Source organism: Xenopus laevis, chromosome 1L (genome assembly GCF_017654675.1).
Source record: "Xenopus laevis strain J_2021 chromosome 1L, Xenopus_laevis_v10.1, whole genome shotgun sequence".
Lineage (NCBI taxonomy): Eukaryota > Metazoa > Chordata > Amphibia > Anura > Pipidae > Xenopus > Xenopus laevis.
Window position 1 is genome coordinate 202006976 of NC_054371.1, and position 23650 is coordinate 202030625.

The 23650-nt window shown below is 38.4% G+C and overlaps 1 protein-coding gene across 3 annotated transcripts in view; it reads right to left on the reverse strand.

Moving 5' to 3' along the window:
* Positions 1-23650, reverse strand: part of ap3b1.L (adaptor related protein complex 3 subunit beta 1 L homeolog) — a 143539-nt gene that overhangs the window by 53619 nt on the left and 66270 nt on the right. For 2 of the 3 annotated variants that reach the window (NM_001091840.1, XM_018244870.2), the window contains 6 exon segments: positions 8353-8512; positions 11992-12133; positions 13640-13745; positions 16085-16215; positions 18927-19113; positions 21358-21534. In NM_001091840.1, coding sequence (NP_001085309.1) covers positions 8353-8512; positions 11992-12133; positions 13640-13745; positions 16085-16215; positions 18927-19113; positions 21358-21534 — 903 coding nt within the window. 3 annotated transcript variants of the gene reach the window in all.

Sequence of the window (23650 nt, forward strand, 5' to 3'; positions counted from 1 at the left end):
ACTTTTAAAACCAACAGATAGCTAGAATAAGGGGGCTGACTATAACAAAAGCCATTTTGCATTGAAACCCCCTTTAAATAGGGCTCTTTTACAATTCCTACAAAAAAAGATTCTGTTGAAGAGTAGCTTCTTTTAAACATAAAAAAATAAGTTCTAGGTACATTGCATGCGGAATATCCCATTTCCAATTCATCATGTTAATAGAGACAGAAGCTGGATAAAAGCATATAGGAGATGAAGCGGGAGATTGAGGATTTCTCTCGGCCAATGCATAATTCATGTGCTCTGACTGCAAAGTGTGTAAAATGAGAATTTCACACAGGCGTGTGAGCCATAGACTTGCACAGGAAAAGCACATGAATTGCAGTTTACTCTACAAATTGTATTTTATCTTCCAAAATATTTATGTAAAATGCATCATTCACAAATCGCATGTTCTGGCTGATAACCCGCTGATAGCGCTGTGTCCGCTCTTAAAAGGTGATCAGGCAAAACACAGCCAATTTGTTTCTGTACATTTCTAATGGCAGACGAGCTTCCGAGCTGCCAACCAGAAAGACTCAGCTTGCAACAGAAACAGTAGTACATCAAGGATACCCATGGTTTTTTTTTCTACAGTCAGAAACAAGGGGCCCTGGAAAAAAATGAAGGTAAGGGCCTTGATCCAAGAAGGGGGGTGGGGTAATATAACATAAATCAAAATTTTTAATTAATTGTGCCTTTATAAAACATACATTATGAAAACATTGCAAACACTGAGCCAAATGTTAAGCTTAAACACAAGTAACCTTCTGTCATAAAATTCTAAACCAATAAGCACTAGATAATGCAGTTCAAAGGTTCTATTACCCGGGATGTTTGTGTCCTTGAGTTTTCCCAAACGAGGAAACTTTCTGTATCTGGATCACCATACTTTAATGGGGTTATGTAATAAAAGGCACTCATTTTGCCCAGAAGCAGTAACCCGTAGCAGGGGTGTAATAAGAGCGTGCTGGGTCCCCCGACAGAAAACATTTTGGAGGCTCCCCCCTACGACCGCAGGGTTTGCTTCCTCTATAATTAAGTCAGTGACCCACAGCAACCAATCAGCAGGTAGAATTTACAATAAAAAAAATCTTATTGGTTGCTATGGTTTACTGCTCCTGGGCAAACCTAGTTTCTTTTATTACATATGGGCGTAAGTTTGCTTAAAAAAAAAACCACAAACATGAAATAAGCCCAAAAGGATTGTTTTGCCACCCGTATGGATTCATGCAGCATAGTTTGGATCAAGTACAAGATACTATATTATTATTAGGGATGCACCGAATCCACTATTTTGGATTCGGCTGAATCCTTTGTGAAAGATTCAGCCGAATACCGAACCGAATCCTAATTTGCATATGCAAATTAGGGGCGAGAAGAGGGAAAAAAATCTTACTTCCTTGTTTTGTGACGAAAAGTCACGCGATTTCCCTCCCCACCCCTAATTTGCATATGCAAATTAGGATTAGTTTCGGCCAGGCAGAAGGATTTGGCCGAATCCGAATCCTGCTGAAAAAGGCTGAATCCTGGCCGAATCCCGAACTGAATCCTGGATTCGGTGCATCCCTATTTATTACTATTTGTTTGTATACCTACTGTAGGTGTTGTTTTTTTTGAAAAAACTATCGGGGTTACCACCAGCATTTCTTTGTGGTTGCCTATGACTGCTTTGGGGATGCTGCGTAAGCATGAAACGCGTAGGCTTTCTGTGGGGGGCTAATCTATTTTCCTAGATATAATAAATGTGAAGTTTTTACTTTTAGTTGCATGAGTATTTTTGTTTATAGTTGATATATTACCTCTGTTGGTCACTAGAGAATTTTCATGCACTATTCCATTAAGTATTGCTCTGCATGTAATTAAGGTACCACCAGCATTTTGCCATCTTAATCTGGAATCTATATAGTAGAAACAACAGCTGATAAATAAAAGAACTTATTTTATATTGATATCTCTTCACCCTACCTACTGCTGTCATTTCTGTGTCCTATCCTAAAACTGGATAAATATTACAGCCGGCTGTAACTGCACTTATCTAAATACAAAACTTTTTCACTGAAACCCCTGGAGTTGCTGGTTATTTGAACAGTGTATGAATTTTTTACCGTGCACCCGGGTAATCGATGTGATACAGTGTGCCACCCAGACGAATATGGATATATATATGTATATATTAGACAATTTTATTCTACCGATGGGAGTTTCTAACTAGAAATAGTCATAACAACTTACCTCCTAGGGGACGTAGCTGCAACACACCATAATGTTAGCAAACAATAAAGGAGGAAAGAAAATTGTAAGACAGGGTACTTTAAAAATTCGAGGATATTTTAATGGCGTTAGCATTTAGTCAAAATCCACCCTAATCATTTGTCAGGTCCTTCTGACCTCATATGTGTATGTTGTACTATTAGCATTCACCCCCATTCCATTGTACAGCACCATCACATGTGTCGACAATTCATAAACTATAAAAGGCCACGTATGAGCAGTGAGCTGAAACCACACATTGTTATTTTTCTTGCTTTTGCTAATACAGTATTCAGTATGTAAAGCAAAAATATCACAGCAGTTTTTATCAGTATATTTCAGTTCAATTTGGGTTATATTATTATATTACAGGTATGGAACCTGTTATCCAGACTGCTCAGGACTTGGGGTTTTCCAGATAACCGATCCTTTCTTAATTTGGACCTCCATACCTTAAGTCTACTAGATAATCAAGTAAACATTAAATAAACCCAATAGGCTGGTTTTGCTTCCAATAAGGATTAATTATATCTTAGCTTGGATCAAGTACAAGCTACTGTTTTATTATTACAGAGAAAAAGGAAATGATTTCTAAAAAAAATTGAATTATTTGGATAATATGGAGTCTATAGGAGACAGATTTTCCATAATTCTGAGCTTTCTGGATAATGGGCTTCTGGATAACAGATCCTATACCTGTATGAATCCTAATTTATGTGGTACTAATTTATCTAGCTTTTTTAAAGGGGTGGTTCACCTTTGATATAAAATGTATGCTATCATGATGTTTAGTGTAATAAAAATGATGCTCATCTCACTTTTTTGTTCGGCTGCTCTCCCTTCCCTGTGTTACAATCAGTAGGCGTGTTTAAAAACTCCATTCTCACCCTCCCCACCCTCAGTGTCACAACGTCCATCCCAAAACTGTTGCCCTTGTGCTCAGTTGCCTTAAACTAAGTCCCTCCCACAATGCTTGCTATTGGCTCGATACACCAGAAGCATCCACTCCAATCATTGAGCATTATATAATCATCACTGAAGAGGAGGGGGAAGACCTTTGGAGCGACGTCGCCGATTCCTTATCAAAGAGCCAGACTGCGGTTGAGTCACATTTTACGGGTCAGTTTTCTCAGCAACAGTTGATTTTAGATATTGGGTGTAAATTAGTAAAATGGCTATTTTGTGTCCAGAAATTACTATGGATTTTATTACGAAGGTGAACCATCCGTTTAAGATTTTATCTGAACCACGGCAGAATGGTGGCAGTGAATTCATCTAAACATGACGGTTTACTGTATAAAGAGTAGGCTGTAAAACTTGCCCAGACCAGTAATTTTGTGCAGCTATATAGTAACAGTACATATGGGGTCAATTACAGTAAAGAAGAATGCATACAAAGAAAAAGACTATGTCCCCGAAGAGATTCAAGTCTAATAGAAAGCAGAAAAAAATTAGCCAGATGAAATGAAATAATGTAAAGATGCAGCCACCATTATCCCTAAAGGCATTCAGGTTATCTTGAGAAATTTCACACTAATTATATATTAAAACACAGCAAATGCCTTCAAATATAAGCATGTACTGTAGCATTTGGGATACATCTGGCTATAAGCGAAGAACAACCAGATGCTGAAGCTACTGAAATGCTTTTCAAGAGACTTTTCTGGGGCGATAAGATGAGCGAGAATGGCAAAGTGGAAGAAGACAATTCAGAAAGTTCTGAAAAGTTCTAAAATGCTCTATAGCAAGGATTGTGTAGGAATTATCTACGGGTACAGTGGCTGGTAAGGGAACAGGCATAAGATGTGTGCAGGAGTTTAGAAGTCTTCTGGATAAGGGATCCCATATCTGAACTGCCATACAGAAGAAAGTTCTAAGCTAACAAAAAATTGGCATCTTCACCCAAAATAATTAACGTAGCATAAATCAAATTTTATGGTACTACAGGTATGGGACCTGTTATCCATAATACCCAGGCCCTGTGGGTTTTCTGGATAAGGGATCTTCCCATAATTTGGATCTTCATACCTTGAGTCTACTAGGAAATCATGTTAAAATTAAATAAACCCAATAGGCTGGTTCTGCTTCCAATACGGATTAATTATATCTTCGATCAAGCACAAGGGACTGTTTTATTATTACAGACAAAAAAGAAATCATTTTTTACAATTTGGATTATTTGGATCAAATGGAGTCTATGGGAAATGGTCTTTCTGTAATTTCAGAGCTTTCTGGATAACAGGTTTGCAGATACCAGTTCCCATACCATTCTACAGGTGCTAAGGTTCATCAACCTTGCCAGTTATTGGTTTACTGCTATATGTGAGGTCACAAGAGCTTATTTTTCACTTCATCTTTTTTTTTTCTTGACAAAATTAAATAAAATGAGACACTTTATTTCATCAAGTCACCAAAATTCATAATCAAATCTATGTTTTGTCTTGCAGAATGGTAAACAGGACTTTTTCAAGGTACAGAACCTTCCCTCGAGGCTCCGAAACACTTTTTAATTCTGAGATGGTGTTTATAGTTCTAGAACATGATCTTAGCGTTGTTGAAAACAATATGAGGCTGCGGAGCTCATTGAAATCAATATTGCATTCGCATTTTGACGAATGGTATGACAAAGATTTTCTTGAAAACTGAAGCCCGTGTCAGATTATTTCGTAATAAGCACAACCGCAAGTTTGGCTACTCGGGCCCAGCACTAAATGAATCCAGTTATGAAAAAGATGCATTTCTTGTTTAAGCTTCAATTTCAGCACGGTTAAATGGTTGAATTGTATTTCACAGACTCAGGTTTTCAGGTTTTATGTCGTTCTTTCAGTTCAGCCAACAGTGGAAATCTAAGATTTGTAGATAATAATAAAATAACTAGATATTTATTTTTGTCCATTAATTAAATGACAACTTTAAAGACTAAGGGGGTTATGTAATAAAAAGCACTAAGTTTGCCCAGAGGCAGTAACCCATAGCAACCAATCAGCAGGTAGCATTTACTGGTCACCTGTTTAAAATAATACAACTTATTAGTTGCTATGGGCAAACTTAGTGCCTTTTATTACATATGGGGGTAAAAATGTTGTATTTATATACTGAACTTACTCCAACAGAAATATTCAGCAGCCCTATAAAAGTAATGATCCAGGCTTATAAAGTTGTACAGAGGGGGTCACCATCTTGGATTTTGTTAGGAGTGTCAGTGACACTGCACATGCTCAGTGAGCCCTGGGGAGCTGTAAGAAGCTAAGCTTAGGGGTCATCAGAAATCATCAAGCAGAAAATGAGGTTCATATGTCATAAAAACTGATGCTACAGGGCTGATTTGCAGTCAGTTACATTAAGAGGGTTATTTATCAAAGGTTGAGTTTGTGAGGTTTTTTATACTTCAAATAAACCCACAACTCAAATGTGCTCTGATTTATGAAAAATACTTGAATTGGAAAAAACTTGAATCAGTGAATTTGGGGTGAAAACCTTGATTATTCAGTTTTCGGTGAAAAAAAGCTTAAGTCACTCGAATGAATTGAGTTTTTGAGCGAAACCCCACCGAAAAAAAAAGGAACATCATGAAGGCTACAAACATCTCCTGACCTCTTAGCTGGAGTATTTTTGAACTCGAGCTATTTTCAGCTTCAGGGTATAATAAATCTTGAAAAATTATATATATATATGCACCTGCCCACGACCCGGAAAAGAGCGTGCGAGGTCGGCCTGAACCCACCTGGGTCCCACGGGTATCAGGTCAGCCCGCACATCACTAGTGGTCACCTCACAATCTTACGTCACATCATTATGTGAATGTGTGAGCCCCAACATGACCGCCAGCACCAGGAGCTCCCTTCTCGTGCAGGCAGACTAGCGATGGAGGGGCAAATTTTTTTCAGGTGACAGATGCCATTTAATTATTCATCATTATTATTAATAAACTGTACAGAAAGGTATGTAAACACCATCTAACAAATCAATCAGATGCAAGTGAATCACTGTAGTATGGAAAATAGCAAAGTTAATGGACACAGGGGCAGGTAGTGTATGTCTATGGAAGTATATGTACAGTTCGCACAGAAATCACATTTCCAGAGCAGCTGCTCTAACTAGGTCGTCAATAAAGACAGTGAACCAATTTAAGACAAGGAAAGCATTTCAATGAAATTAAGAACAAATGTACATAGTATTATCGACCGCCAAGTCCTGTTTTCTAAATTTTTTGGACAATAACGTCTGGAGTAGGCACTTTTAGGAAAGCAAAAGTGTATGCTTGCTCAGCTGGAAATAAATTAGGCTTATATATCCATCTATTTGTAGAGAGAGAGAGGCCACTAAGGGAATATTCCCAATGAGATATGCTTAAAGGGAATATTAACTTTTAAATGAACTTCCAGCGTTGATGCTGGCAATAGGTATTGTCAAACAATGATTTGCATGCATCTCTTCAGTTTGGAATTTAGTCTTGTTATTTTTATGCTGTGAGGAACACAGGCACAATTATGCAGCAATTCAAACAGCCTTAGTACAAAAATTTGAACAAACTATATTGTCATTGTGTGCACCAGATACCAAAGTGGCGACTATGTTTACTAAAGGAAAAGTGCACATATCACATGGAAAAAGTAGACTTCGGAAGATATGTACATGTGAAGTAAACAGACAGAGCAACAGTAACTGCTGCCAAACTGTACTAAGAATTATCATATGAGCATTCTAAAGTTCAGTGATAAATAAATACAATAGACCCTTCAATTTTATGTTTTTTTCAGAGGAATTGAAAAATTACATAACATCAAGGAAGTGTAAAATCAGGGGAAATAAATTATGCCCTATATATTGGTGGACACACAAAAAAAATGGTGCAAAATGAGGGGAAAAATAAAATCAGGACAAGTGAAATTGAGGTTTCACTGTAGCAATTTCATTACTAAATAACACTGAGGTTGGTTGCCAATCATTGCTATCAGTCTGGGGAGTGACTGGTCACAAAAGGTGTATTCCATTTAGCGTGGGGCTTTACATATACTCACTTGTGGCTATAGAAGCAGATTTACACGGGGGGGGGGGGGGGGTCACTGCGTGTTGAGGCTTATGCTGTCATACAGCTGCATTCCCATTGACAAGTCAATACCATATAGTTAACACATAAAGCTGGCAAGACGCAAAGATTTCATCGTCTGAATCTCCCGTGTGTGGAGTGTCCCGACATTTTTCGTGAGATGACGATCGGTCGTTCATTTGATCGTACAGGTTAGAACATATATGTCAGCTACCGATGATATCTCTGCATGTATTGCCAATCTGACGATATCAGTGGGAGACTGTCACCAGCTTTTGTCGGACATAACTTTCGTATGATTGCAGTTAGGGCAGAACATCGTCTGATCTGTTCTTTTACTACTTTATTTGATCTGTATGGTTAGTGGCAGGTCGGGAGATGGAACCAAACGATGGTTCGTTTGATATGAAGGTAAATTTGCACGTCTATGGTCAGCTTTACACCATACTTAGTGGATAGGGTCTAAATAAGATACAGGTCAGATAAGCATGCCTTTCACGGCAGCCAATCAGTTGCAGGTGGCACACCAAACAAGGAACATGCTGCTTGCTTGGCCTTACCCATTACAAGCAAAAACACTAGAGAAAAAGTCACAGAATCAGAACGAAATACATCTTCCGGGTCTTCGGTAAGCTAAGACGGAGACCGGCGAATTGGCGCATGCGCAGTTGGAGTAATTAATATAGATAAATAGCGGTTTGCAACAACTGCACATGTGCCAAAACGGACAGAAATTGCTGAAGCGCCGGAAGAAGACAGGAAGACCAGGAAGATGGCTACGGTGAACTCCAATGCTGTGACTCTGCTCCGAGGGGTAAGTAAAAAGTTAGGGGCATTTCCCCAGGGGGGCAGTGTTTTTTTTTGGTAAAGAGTTTGTTTCTCCTTTAAAGGTAGATTTTTCATTTTATATATTGCATGACAAAATAAAAATACTGTCAAAGTACAAATGCAAACAAGTTAGCAACTGAATGTTGGAACAGAATGTCTAACTAAAACCTCAGTGCCAAAGCTCCTAGGATGCCTCTTACCTTACTGTTCGTTACTTTCTTGGAAGGTTCTGGTTCCGAACCGCTTTCTTCCTCGGATTCAGAACTTGATTCAGAAGATGCCGATTCCGAGATATCTTCAGAGGATGCACTCGACGCTTCACTTCTTGTACCAGGACCCTTCTTTTCCTCTGCAGAGTCACTGCAAAAGAAAATACGTAGGAAAGTAAGTCTACAGGCAAAGTTTCATAGGTGAAGTTTTCATAAAGAACGTCAACAAATAAATGCTGTCCTTTTCTGCAACGTAGCAAATTGATCCAACTAACTCTAGCTTTCTGGTGTAATTGGTAACAGCAAGTTTATTTTCATTTATCACAGGCTTTTCATGGACTCAATTCCCCACAGAGCTTACAACCTAATATTTCAAGCCTGAGGCAGAAGGAGAGACCGAGAGATTTTATTTTAAAAGATTTATTTTTAAAACGGGCTTGTGATGCATAGAGCAATTGGAAGTGAGTACTAGGTAATCATAGGAAATTAAGGATAGCCACTTGCATGATGCCAGGCTCATAACATTCCGGAATGCTTATTAGTAAAACAAAAACTACAGAAAATGGCTTTTGATTGATTTTCACTCCTACTTTACACAGTGTACCGTGTGAAGGAATCAAAAGTAAATTTCAAGCAATATATCACTGGGAATTTACCAGAGGAATCATGGAGATTATACAGCCCCAGTTGCCATTGCTTATGGACTGATGGCACCCATATTTGATCATAAGATGCTCTCGAAACCCCAGTTATCAATAGTTAAATTGGGGTTAAACAAGCCACAAATATTTGCTAAGCCTTGAGATTCAATTTACAATAATCCAGTAAAGTTTTACAATATTTCTTATTCCGACTTGCTGGGTCCTGTTAACTTGGTGTTGGAGTATGATTTGTGTCTATTGTGTTTTATACAACAACAAAAATGTTTTCACAAAATTAACTCCTTAATTCTGTTTGTATTTTGGGGGCTTCATGATGTTAAAATGAGCAGAACCTTAAAAATGCCTATTTTGGCACCTTTCTTTTAAGTGTGTTTTTTTTGTATTCTAAAATCCGGGAGTCCAATTGCTTCCGCATGTCTTTAACTAAAATTTTCTAATAGTATTTTCCACACCTTCTAACTAATCTTCACTTTACATTTGAGTTCAGAAACATGGATGTGCAGACAGCATAAGCATAAGAGATTATTTTGTCCTTAAGAGAAAAACTCCAAGTAGAGCTTTTAGTTTCACACAATGCTTGTGGATTGTGAGACATTAAAAGTTCTACTTGGAATTCTTCTCTTAAAGGGATCCTGTCATCGGAAAACATGTTTTTTTTCAAAACACATCAGTTAATAGTGCTACTCCAGCAGAATTCTGCACCGAATTCAGTTCTCAAAAGAGCAGATTTTTTTATATTCAATTTTGAAATCTGACATGGGGCTAGACATTTTGTCAATTTCCCAGCTGCCCCTGGTCATGTGACTTGTGCCTGCTCTTTAGGAGAGAAATGCTTTCTGGCAGGCTGCTGTTTTTCCTTCTCAATGTAACTGAATGTGACTCAGTGGGACATAGGTTTTTACTATTGAGTGCTGTTCTTAGATCTACCAGGCAGCTGTTATCTTGTGTTAGGGAGCTGTTATCTGGTTACCTTCCCATTGTTCTTTTGTTTGGCTGCTGTGGGGGGAAAGGGAGGGGGTAGATATCACTCCAACTTGCAGTACAGCAGTAAAGAGTGATTGAAGTTTATCAGAGCACAAGTCACATGACTTGGGGCAGCTGGGAAATTGACAATATGTCTAGCCCCCTGTCAGATTTCAAAATTGAATATAAAAAAATCTGTTTGCTCTTTTGAGAAATGGATTTCAGTGCAGAATTCTGCTGGAGCAGCACTATTAACTGATTGATTTTGAAAAAAAATGTTTTTCCCATGACAGTATCCCTTTAAGGACAAAATAATCGCTTATGTCTTGAACAAATATTTTCCATACAAAATACAGGACATGTTCATGTGATTATCTTTTCAGCAAAAACTGCTATACTAAAACATACCGAGACTATTCAGATAGACAACTTTCCCGCCATACTGTAAATAACATTGACCAATCTGTATGGAACATGCCAACCATAAGGGAACAATGCTGCATTTTATTAACAAATGAACTTGTGCTTTATTCCTCATATATGTTGTATGGAGACCTTGCTACAGTGGTTTTAAAGACAAACAAGCAGTCGATTAATACATAACCACTGTTTACCCTACTACTTATGGTTTTACAGTTAATCTAATGAAAGAATTTACTGGTAAGTAGCTTTTTAGCTTTGCAGTGATGGAAAAAGCCTGTATTAATTTAACCTACAGATTTCATTTGTTCTGAGCTGGAGAAACAATATAAATCACTTTTAAAATCATTAAAACCTGACTTAAATTAATAAAGTCATAATTAGGGCATTATGCTGTGTTTGTTATGGAAGTGGCAGGGCGAGATGCTTTAATTACTGTCTGTAATAAAAGGAGCAGAGTGCGTACTATGCTCCAATCAGGGCTGTCAGCCACGACTGAGCTGAACTGCAAACTCATCAGCGGAGCTGGCAGCAGGTTACTGAATGAAGGGTGATTGCATCTACGGAGGCCACTGGCTGACATCACTGAAAGAACAGACTGAAGGCAGTGCAAGGTAATGTTCTGGTTAAGCAATACATGTTCTGTTCTGCCTGACACTTTACTGCCACTTTTATATCTCATGTAGGATTTCAGTTTTTTATCAGATACCTTTGTGGTTTTAATCTTTTTTTCAGCTGACACAAAACGTAGGGGAATACTATTGTATCAGGTTCAAATAATGGGCCTTTGTGATGTGCTACCAGTCAAGAACTACTAAGTAGACCAGGTGTAGACATCTTCAGTCATGCCATTGTTTTCCTCCTGCCTTTTTGATGTTTTTTAATTATTTGTGCCACTGAGGAAGACCCTTAAGGTCGTAACGCGTTGGGCTCACCAATATTATTTTGTATAATATTGTTATTTTTTGTTATGATTTTTTCTTTTTTGTAATAAATTTACTTATTATTTTTTCCAAATTGGGTGTGCTATCCATTACTCCTAATATTTATACCATTGTTTTCCTCCTGATATAGAAGTGCTACAATATAAGGCTGATAAGGTAATTAATTCAGATTATTGGTACATGGCAGCTCAGAAACCAGCATGACTAGCATCAGTAATGTAAATGTAATAATCCACCCTGTAGCATCATCTTATTTTCTGCTTAATGATTTATGATGACTCCTAAGCCGAGCTTCTCAACAGCAGCTCAAAGCTCACCGAGCCTGTGTGTGTGTAACTGACACTCCTAACAAAACCAAAGATGGGAAATTCCTGGGAAGGCCTGGATCATTATTACTACAGAGATACTGAAGCTTTAGGATGATTCAATAAGTTCAATATATATAATATGGCATTTCTACCCATATTTATATTTAGGGTTTAGTTCTCCTTTAAGTTTCTGCAAAATAATCCCCTATGGATCGTAGCTTTGGAAATGTTCTTTTGGTGACTGAACTACCTGAATGGAGCCATAACTCATATTTCTGATGTTCCAACGTAGTGGTGATTTCTTTGATACCTCTGGCACTGACACTAATTTACCTGTTCTTTTTTCCATTCTTCTGTTTTTTTGAGGAGCTTTCATCTGATTCACTCTCACTTTCAGCAGAGGAACTGGCATCGCTTTGCTCGCTGCTGCTCTCCTTCTCATTATCACTGTCTTCTTCACTTTCAGATTCAGTTTCTGGCATAAAAAAAAAAAAATACATATCTGCGATTCTGGCTGCACAGATGCACAATAAGTCACATAAAAAAAGTTGTCAGTATGCTACAGATTTACTGCAGGCTTGATACAAAAGAGCACATCAATATAAAATACCTACAAACCACCTACATGGTACTCGTATATTAAAAACCCTAGTTTAATCATGTAGGAAAATCAATAAAAACTACAAATTCATTACTGTGACTGATAACACAACACTATCTGTTTGGAAATAAAAAATTGCTTTTTCAAAACAAATCAATACACGCAAAACAGCAATGGATGCAATGCTGAATTCATATATTAGACTTCACTGTTTGCTTTTTAATTAAAATATTAGGGGAGACCATTTATAAATACTGACGGTTTAATTGAACGTCAGCATTCCGAGCAATAGATTATCAAAGCACGCCAGATGCTATTCTTACTAAGGGACCCCAAAAACATTGCAAATGGCTACAGAGTGTGAGAAGGCAACATGTTTAATGGTGTAGCTTAAAAAAGACATCATTAGGGGTACTAACATGGCTTCCATAGTGACATGTAGAATAATGCAATGGCATAAGCCGGACCTTTACAAATCCCTGTAGTAAATGATAAACTGCAGTTCACTAAGTACAGATATTTTAATTAGCCATTAAGTCATTCTAAATTTTCTTAACAACTATATGTAGCTTAAGGTGGCCATACACTGAGAGATCCGCCTGTTTGGCGAAATCTCTCCGATATGCCCACCTTGAGGTGGGCAATATCGGGCTGATCCGATCGTGGGCCCTAGTGCCCAACGATCGGATCCTAATGAATGGGGGTCGGATCACAGGACCACATCAACGAACAGATGCGGCCGCGATCCGACGGGTTTTTTTCCCCCATCCGATCGAGATCTGGCCGACTTTCGTCCAGATCACGATCGGGGAAGCCCGTTGAGGGGCCCCATACATGGGGCAATAAGCTGCCAACTTGGTCTGTCGGCAGCTTTTATCGGCGCGTGTATGGCCACCTTAACTGTATATTTATAACATGTATGTGTGCCCTTGGTTCGTTTGTGGGCAACATGAATTGTGTGATCCCAGGGGGCGGCGCTTAGCACTTTAAATGGCAATTTTCTATTTAGGATTACCCAGCGGCACATATTACTAAAAAGTATATTTTTATGAAAAGTTTATCTAAATGTAGCAGGGTTTTATATATGAGCGGTTTTATGCAATACAGTATATTTTTTTTTATATAGAGACCTACATTGTTAGGGGGTATAGATTTTGGTTATTGCCCTAGGCCTGCCAGTGCCTTGGGGCCTCAGGTTTAGGGAACCCCCTTTTGCACCAGCCCTGCTCACAGGATAAGAGGCAACTAAAACAGCCTTTTCGATTAAGAAGGGACAGTACTTTGTGCACATTTATGGTATTATTATTTTGTTTTCAAAGGATTTTCATCTCAGTAATGATTTAGCAAAAAATTGTGTACATGGCATTTCATTTTGCTTACCACTGCTTTCCTCCGATTCTTTCTCTTCCTGCTCTGAATCGGAGTAGAATTTGTCAGAGGATTTCTCTGAGTTTGCCATTTCCAGCTTTGTGGCCTTGTTTTTAACCTACACAAAAAATAATCAATATAATTTTAATTATTCAAGCCACAACCATTAATAAAACACAGGTGTATAAATAAGCATAAAACAATGTAACCTCCAGTAACAAACATTGGCAATAGAATGGGTTGTACTGAAGAGCACAGTGACTTTTTTCAACATGGCACCAACATATCCAACAAATCAATGTCACATTTTGGCTCACTCAACTGTAAGACAAGTGATAAGAAAACATCTAGGGCTAATAAAAGATCAGAGATGAAGAGATAGGACATACAAACTTACAGAAAAGTTCCAGTGAGTGTTTAAAGGTACTGTACTTGACAGTAGTTTACCAACATGCAAACAGAAGCACACAGTCCTAATATTCCCATGCAAAATAATTTATCAGATGTAATGGTGTACAGGTTTAAGCCATTGGGCTTAAAGCAGGGACAATACAACAAATTGAGCTTTACCATCTGGAAGACTGAGGGTTGAGTCTGGGTTGGTGGATGCAGAAAAATACCTGCCTTAATGTGTAATTCCAAATTAAAATTTTGATGGAGGAAGCTGTTTTACATGTTTGGGCTAAGACGTCCTACTTTGTGGAAGCCTGTCCTGTTTCAGCTTCCACGTGCAAGGTCTGTACAGAATTGCACGGACGTATAGAAGTTTTTCTGAGGAGGGAGTGGAAGAACTTGACAAACGTTCACAGAGCTTTGATTACGACAAAAATGAACCTTTGTGGGATGAACTAGAAGACTAACTGTGAGCCAGGGCCCATCGCCTAACAACAAGGTCCAAGACTCTTGAGGTTTAATGGAAACAAATCTCACCAACAATATTACAGCTACTTGCAAAAAGCCTTCCCAGAAAAGTAAAGGCTGTTATAGCAGCAAAAGTAGAACCAACTTCATATAAGGGTCTGGCCACACAAGCAGATTCGAGGAGATCAGTCGCCCCAGCGTCAAATCTCCTCTTCTTTGGGAGCGATAATCTCCCCGAACTGCCTTCCCCCTGCCCTCCGCCGGCTAAAATGAAAGTTGCCTGGAGGAAGGCACATGCGGTGCTTCATTTTCCGAAGTTGCCCGAAGTCGGAAAACGAAGCGCCGTGTGTGCCTTCCCCCAGGCGAGAGGGAAGGCAGTTCAGGGAGATTGTTGCTTCGAAGAAGAGGAGATTTGTCGCTGTGGCAACTAATCTCCCCGAGTCTGCTCGTATGGCCTGACCCTAAATAACTTTGATTTCTAAAACAGATTATGGACAAGTAGATGTCTGGATACTTTTAGTAGCGGAGTGACAGAATAATAAACATCTACTGTTCCCAAGTGGCTCCTCTAGGGTTGGTTTAGGGCCAAACAAAGATGACTATGGATATGAGCAGTGCAAAGTGGAAATTCTAGTTTAAATATCAGTCTTGTCATCCTACAGCCTCAAATGCTGACGCAAGCAAGGGTCTACTTTTTTGCAATCAAAGTTGATGACCATTCATGCCCAGAATTGGACAGAGATCGTCGGATTGGTCACTTTCGACCATGCTGCCTGACTGTGCATGTTTATCAGACTATTGGCTAGTTTTGGGAGATCCTTCTGTGCCATGGTGCATCGGCAGATGAAGAAATGAAGAGAGGGCACCCTTTCTGGCTCTTGTTTAGACATTGTGGAAGGTTGGCCAACCTTCTAATTAAAAGGACATTTGTCCTACATCAAAACAACCCTCTGAAATAAAACAATGAATTGTATTTAGTCTCAGCATTTGGGTCATATGATCACTGCCTAACTGATCCAAATGTTCAACAGACAAGATGGTCCAGTGGTCAGCTGTTGTGCCCAAAATAACAGACAGACGAAATAGACAAAGTGGGTAATGGAAAAAAAAAAAAAAAAAAGGTGCAAGTTGCCACAAGTATAGTAAACCAAACAACAAATCAGGCATCTGCATGGTTGCTATGGGTCTAGCTAGACCAAAAGATGGGAGTTCCTCCAAAAATTAAATAGGCATTAATAAAAAAGTACAAAACGTTTATTAGGACATATTAGGACATGGCCTAACGCATTTCATGCTTATTCGTGCACTTATGAAGTGCCCAAGTAAGCACGAAACGCGTTAGGCTTGTCCGAATAAACTTTTTGTACTGTTTTATCACTGCCTATTTAATTTTTGGAGGAACTCACATCTTTTGGTCTCTACTTTATGTATATGCGCCTTTGGACTGAGGCGAACTATGAGTATGTCCTCCTTTTTTCATATTAGTTCCATAAAATTGTTCTCACTTCAGTAGTGCTCTCAAAGGTTGGTTGCACCATTTGCTTTATTGCAGTTTCACGTATATTAAAGCACAGGGAAAGGAAGAAATATACCTACCGGCTCACTAGGTTCAACATTTCGGACAGAGGGGTCAGGGGCAACTTCAGGCCAGTCTGACAGCTCTAGATAACCAGATGCCTTAGTGTTAAGAGTGTGTGAAAGTGTGCCAAGCTGAAAGTGTTCTCGATCTGTTGAAAACAGAAAAAAAATGAAAAGAGATGAATGAAATGAAAAACGTGAGCCATGAAGCACAAAGGGAAGCCATTATGGAGACATGAGATAATTGCAGTTACATTAGCTTCCATGCCACCGAATAAACATAAACCGGGAAACTCTCAATAGGTCAAGAAGATTATTTCAATCCATAGATTACAATAACCTCTTCCATAATGGTCAATAAAAAAGCTAATCATTCGGAGTGTTTAGAGGTGTTGCATTGAAATGTAGCTTCTCTAAAAATTACTTTAGTGTGAATATTAAGAATGACAGCACAGTTAAACAATCCATATACATGTCTTGGCGCAAACACACTCAGAATTTTAATGGTCCCCTTTCTGCAAAAACCCCAGCACCATGACAGCACAAACCAGTAATGAACTGCATGAGAGCTAAACCTTTAAATAAACATCAGTGTTACCTAATGCACTTTGTATTTTGGCCAGTCATTCATTTCAGCATTTCATGCTTCTAAATAAACTGGTCGTAGTCTTTACCCTTAACCTTTTCCCAACTTTAAAGGACACAATTAAAAGTTCATCCAATATAAATCAAGCAATAGCATACACAAATGTGTGATCTGATGACTGATCATCCCCTAGCAGTGATCCCCAACCAGTGGCTTACGAGTAACATGTTGCTCATCAACTCCTTGAATGTTGCTTTCAGTAGCGGGTGCTTATTTTAGAATTCCTGGCTTGGAGGCAAGTTTTGCTTCCACAAAAAACAGGTGAACTGCCCATAGGGACTACCAAATAGCCAATCACAGCACTTTTTTCGCATTGCCAGGAACTTTCTGAATGCACACTTTTTGCATTTGAATGTGGCTCTTGGGTTAAAAAAAGGTTGGGGACTGTAGCCCTATAGTTCATATGGTATAATCATTTCAAAAACTTGAGGATTGACATGGATTGTTAACCAACCATGATGCATAGTGTTTGCTTCCATGTGACAACCATAAAGTTACCGATGAAGGTATGTATATTATAAGATACAATTTACGATGCCTTGTGTCACATCATATGTACACTACCAGACTGAACTGACTTACTGGAGGTCTGATGTGCACTGCTACCCAATCTGTGATCACAACTTGGTTTAATCTCAGCCACACCAGACTGCCCAAAATTGCATTTTTAACCTACGCTCGGCCAGTGACTACATCTGCCTAGAGCAGTGATCCCCAACCAGTAGCTCGTGAGCAACATGTTGCTCTCCAACCCTTTGAATGTTGCTCCCAGTGTCCTCAAAATAGGCGCTTATTTTTGAATCCCAGGCTTGGAAGTAAGTTTTAATTGCATAAAAATGAAGTATAGTGCCAAGTAGAGCCTCCCGTAGGCTGCCAGTCCACATAGGGGCTACCAAATAGCCAATCACATCCCTTTTTTGGCACCCAAGGGACTTTTTCATGTTTGTGTTGCTCCCCAACTCTTTTTACATTTGAATGTGACTCACGGGTAAAAAAGGTTGGGGATCCCTGGCCTAGAGACACAGGTACCTGGGCAAATTTGCACCTAGCAGTTACCCATGACAATCAGATGTTTGCTTTGATCGTTGGACCTGCAACTGGCTGAAAGGAGCTAATCACTGATTACTGTACAGATTAGGTTACTCGGAAATTGGGTTGAATGGATGGATTTGCCTGTGTGTGGAACAAAGCAGGATCCCGCACACCCAACAGATAACAGCAATATGCCTGGTGCTCACTGGCAGAGGTTCGGCAGCCCCACAACAGAGTACAGCAAAGGAATTCCAACAGCACACAGGACTATGAGAAATCTTCAAAAATGTATTTCAATGCTGAGTGCGATGCAACGTTTCGGGGAGTAAAACCCCTTTGTCAAGCATTCTCATAGTCCTGTGTGCCGTTGGAATTCCTTTGCTGTACTTTGCCTGTGTGTGGCCAACATTTGTTTAAATAAGTCACTGAGACTTTTGCCAGTATTTGTGAATAACAACAATTATACTTCTATCTTAAAATGTAAGGGTTAATTGTTTAAAAATAAATTTATAATGGCTGCTTAAAAGAACAGTAACACCAACAAATTAAAGTGTTTTAAAGGAATGACAAATAATGTACTGTTGCCCTGCAATGGTACAACGGGTGTGTTTGCTTCAGAAAGACTACTATAGCTAATTTAAACAAGCTGCTGTGTAGCCATGGGGGCAGCCATTCAAGCACAGGATACACAGTAGATAGCAGATACGTTTTAAAGAATGCTATTGTATACTACAGAGCTTATCTGTTGTGTATCCTCTGCCTTTTCTCCTTTTTCAGCTTTGAATGACTTTGTGTTTCTGAAGCAAACACACTAGTTTCACCAGTGCAGCACAACAGTACATTACATTTCCTTATATTACTTTAAGACACTTAAATTTTTTTGGTGTTACTGTTTCTTTAAGTTCTTCCCACTGGCATCCATAGAAGAAGATTTATCCCCATTTGCCCACAAAAGTCAGGAGAATAAAGAGCAGAGCAGACAGAGTGTTGGGACAAACTGTCCTCATTATAGGATACTATAATAATAGTAATGATTGAAAATAATTGAAACTAGTATTATCGACATAGTTGTGTACACCCCTACGTCTTATTGGAAAACAAAGGTCTCCAGTATATGTGAGTGATATGGAGCATGTAAAGTATTCACATGGTGAGAAAACCATTTCATATAAAGTGCTGTACCTTTAAATGAAGATTCAAGAACTGGAGCAGGTTTCTGTGCCAAAAATATCTTTTTTGCGTATTTGCTTAAAGGTCCACTTTTCTCGTTGGGAACGATAAGTTGTTTTACAAACCGCGTACGGTCTCTTATATCATAATTCTGATCGTATTTGCCGAGATTTAATATGTACTGAGTGAGCAATTTTGTCTGTAGTGGAAGAGAGGGAGAGGAAAAAAAAAGAAGAGAGCTGAAGAAGACCGACAGCACATATTATTTATGATTATTGATAAGTCTTGGTAAACATATTTATGGAGGTAATAAAAATGAACCGTTAAGACAAACAAATGCTGCACCGCGGGGAATAGGCTTTTCTGAAGCTGCAAATAGAGTTTGGAAGGCAAAGCACATGTCCTCCCGAGCACTGGGAGGTGAATGCTAACTACTGAAAAGCAGCCATGTGCTAGATTATTAAATTGCTGAAGTGGAAAGGAAGGCATCATTAAAAAACAATCATATATGGCAAACCCACTGAAAGGGCTACATGAGGATAATGAATGTGGAAATACAACTAAAAACATGGCACTCAAAACTTAATCGGAAAAATATGCAGGACATCAAAACATCAGAGGGTATTAGGGGGCTGCCAAAGTGTTTCTGCTGAGGTGTGTTTTATGAAGAGATAGTAACCCTGGCATCAGCAGTGTCCGCACACTGACAGCGCTCACTTCCTCGGTAAGCCTGAATTATGACCCATTACAGGAGACGCATGAATCACTGAACTGGATTACTGCAAATTATTTGCAGTGCATTTAGCTGTTACGTCTTCATAAAAGCAAGCTGCTGATGTGCTCTAAAAAAAAAAAACGGTATAAAAGAGAGCTTATGGCCCTCTGTAACATTGTTCATTTATTTATTTATGGAAGGTAACAGCTTTCTATACAGCAGCGCTTCCATCATTTCCTAATTCGCCCATTGAATATGCACCATTAAAACCGCGTTGCTGATTATTTTATAGGGCCGCCAGATTCTCCTTTATGTAGTGATGCTCTGGCACTGCAGGAGTTAACACGGATGCACTAGAAGAGAGGACAATTAGAATATAATTAAACTGCATATATAGTACAACCAATAAAAAGATCTTTATATTTACTGCTAAATAGATGGTACTTTATTGTTAGTTTAGCAAAAGAGTCAACCAATACAGTGAGAATGCTGAACTAAAATAGAAGATGTGTTAAAAATGACTGGTAATGATGAAGAGAATATATTTCCTAGGTCTTCCAATACACTGCGTATTGTGCTGTACAACCAAAGGATGGAAGTCTTTTCATACAATAAAACAGCATTTAGAAGAGAGGGGTGTGAGTACGATTTTCATTCAGGAATAAATAAATATTCTGATGTGACTCTCACACAAAGGTTTTCCATGGAACAACAACAGAAATATTAAAGGCAACCTGGCATCGCTCTAAATTGGACCAATATTGTAGTGGTGCATACTTTATAGTTTTTAAATTAAGGGACATCGCAGATGTAAAATGCTTAAAGTCCAGACAGAAGTGAAACAGCGATAAGAAGTGCAAAAGTGTTTCTGTCTGGGCTCTGGTTACACTATGCAAGGAATAAAAAAAAAATCTGGCCCAAGATACAGACTGCAGTACTGGCAGGTACAAAGGATTCCTGCACCAACCAATTCTCCTTAACTTGCATGTATCACCTGCCTTTCATCAATATAGCGCTGCTGAGCATAGGCAGCACTACTGGGGCAAATGTGAGTTCTATACCAATTCAGCTACCTGCAAAGCAAAGAGCAAAGTGCAAAACATATAGCAGATTGTGCAAGTTTTTTGCACTTTGCAACCTGCCTTGCCTGTCTTTAGATGATTTCAGCTGTAAAAAAAAACATGATGCATTGAATAGGGCTTGTGCTTATTTATTTATTTATTTTTTAAAGGGAAAGATGCATGGTTTTGCTATTTCTTGCACCTATAATCTAAAATCCCAATTAAAGTCACATTCTGGTTTTGCTTTGTATTATTAACCATTCATTCACTTGTCACCTAATATCCTAAGGACAATAGAACACCAGGCTTTTGATTGAGCTAGTCCTTTCAGAAAGAACAAACGTATTCAAAATGCCTTATTCCAGAACCCAGATGTTCTCATTACACAAAACCATTATGAAACATTGCAGACTAAGTACTTTCCTTTTTGGGGTTTCAGAAGAAGATAGATAGATAGATAGATAGATAGATAGATAGATAGATAGATAGATAGATAGATAGATAGAGAGTTAATAGATAGATGATAGATAACGAGTTAATAGATAGATAGATATATGATAGATAGTTAATAGATAGATAGATAGATGATAGATAGATAGAATAAATATAAAAGTGTACCTATCAGTTCAAATAAACGTGTAATGTAACAATAGAGAGATACCATTACCTGCTTGGAGTTGGTTAAGAAAAGTTTTACTGCCAGGTTTATGATCTGCAATTTAACAAGGTCGTCCTCATTAGTGAAGCTCTTTGCTGTCTTCCTCAGAACATCGGGAGCAATCTTCGGAACTCGCTCACAGTATTCCCCAATAAGCCACAGGATGCTGGCTCTTGCCATTGGGACCTTAATACAAAGTTAATAAGTAGACTGTTAGAAATATATATTGGGCAGGCAATGCAAGGGAAACTGCACAGAACCATTCACAGCAGAAAACTACAGTTATGGGACCGGTTATGCAGAATGCTCAGGACCTGGAGGTTTCTGGATAATGGATTTTTCCAGCATTTCGTTCTTCATACCTTAAGTCTATTAAAAAATCATGTAAACATTAAATAAACCCAATAGGCTGGTTTTGCTTCTAAAAAGGATGAATTATGTCTTAGTTGGGATCAAGTACAAATGACTGTTTTATTAATACAGAGAAATTTTTTTTGGATTATTTGGATAAAATGGAGTCTATCGGAGACAGCATTTCTGTAATTCAGAACTTTCTGGAAAATGGGTTTCTGGATAACGGATCCCATACCTGTACAAAAATTATCACAATTATATTATTTTACAGAATCACGGCACTTGCATTTATCAATATACTAAAAGACATTAAAGGGACAATCTATCCCTTTATTCAACATGAGTGCAATGAATAGGGCGTATTTTAATTGTTTGAATCACAAAAAAATACATTTTTTTTTCAGTTACACAGGGAAATTGAAGCTACTCCTTGATTGGTCCTTGTAATGTAGATAATTATATTAGAACACTATCCTGGAATCCTGGATTCGGTGCATCCCTAGTAAATTATATCCTTAAATAGTGCTTGGTGTCACATGACTTACTTAAACTTGTGTAATAGTATAATACACGCATGTTGCAAAATATAAGGTTATTAAACCGCACCTTGGTGTTCCATGACCTGTATAAAGGCCTTCAGCCTTGTGCCTTAAAGTGGACCAGTCACCCAGACACAAAAATCTGTCTAATAAAAGTCCTTTTCAAATTAAACATGAAATCCAATTTCTATTTTTTATTAAAGCATTCATAGATGTTGTAAGCTCATTTAAACATCTCAGCTGTCAATCAAATATTGTCTGCCCCTCCTCTAAGACAATTACTTTCATTTTCCATTCAGCACTTCCTAGATGTCACTGCTCTCCCCACATTCTCTTCACTGTTTAATTGTGTAGCCAGGACATGGGGATGGACATCAGGTCCCCCATTCTGGTGCACAAACAAGATTCTGAGAGGATACAAGGCTTGTCTTAATAACAGTGTCCACAAAATGGCTCCTGCCTGCTTGCTATCATTATGAGTTCCCAGACTGAAAGAAACAAGATTCAAATAATTTATATTGTGTAATTAAAGTTCATTTTGCTTGACTAATGTGATAAAATAGGATTTTGAATAATTTTTTTTGGGTGACAGGTCCCCTTTAATATGGTCATGGAACTCTCCTGCAACTTATAATATTCTTATATTTTACAGTAGGGGTTACATTATTCACATAAAATCAAGAAATTCTGAAGTGACTTCTAATAACCTTTACATATGATAGCGTTTCTGGGACTTCAACACACACAAGCAAGAACCGCCTGGCTTCTTTTATAGAGAATTCTTACAAAGCACAGTTAAATTAATGTATTTTTCTGGTGGCTGTTACTTATTATGAAAACAGTGACTCCCTACTACAAGTCTTAAACAGCTTTTGTCAGTTCAGGGACTGCATGGAAAGAGAAAAGCCCCAATTGGTCCATTACTGCCTGGCATTATCCTTAGATGCATCCCGCAGCTCCTGATGTTTTACAGTAGCCTGCGAGCATATAACAAGTGGTTAAGTGCACTTTGGTAACTCAGGGACATCAATGCAGTTTACAATAACACTTTATCTTATTATTGTGTCAATATTAGTAAAAAGGCAAGCAGTGTTACGGCACTTACACAAGTGGCTGCCAAAGTGAATATAAAAAGGAAATTGTACAAATTACATACTGAAAAGAAACCCACTTAAAGGACACTGTGGGCCCCACAAGCTTTTCTTTAACCCAGAAAGGCGGTCACTAAAAGCACTTACGTCCATTCAATCCATCAGAACAAAAAACATTTAAAAAAAAAAAAGGAAAAGAAAAAGAGCAAGGGTAAATGAAAGAAAATACTCTATTATTCATTATATATCTGCACAGACTCATTTCAGGACTGTAACTTATTTTAAGAGGCAAGGGACGGGGAGGCAGTGAAACGGTAG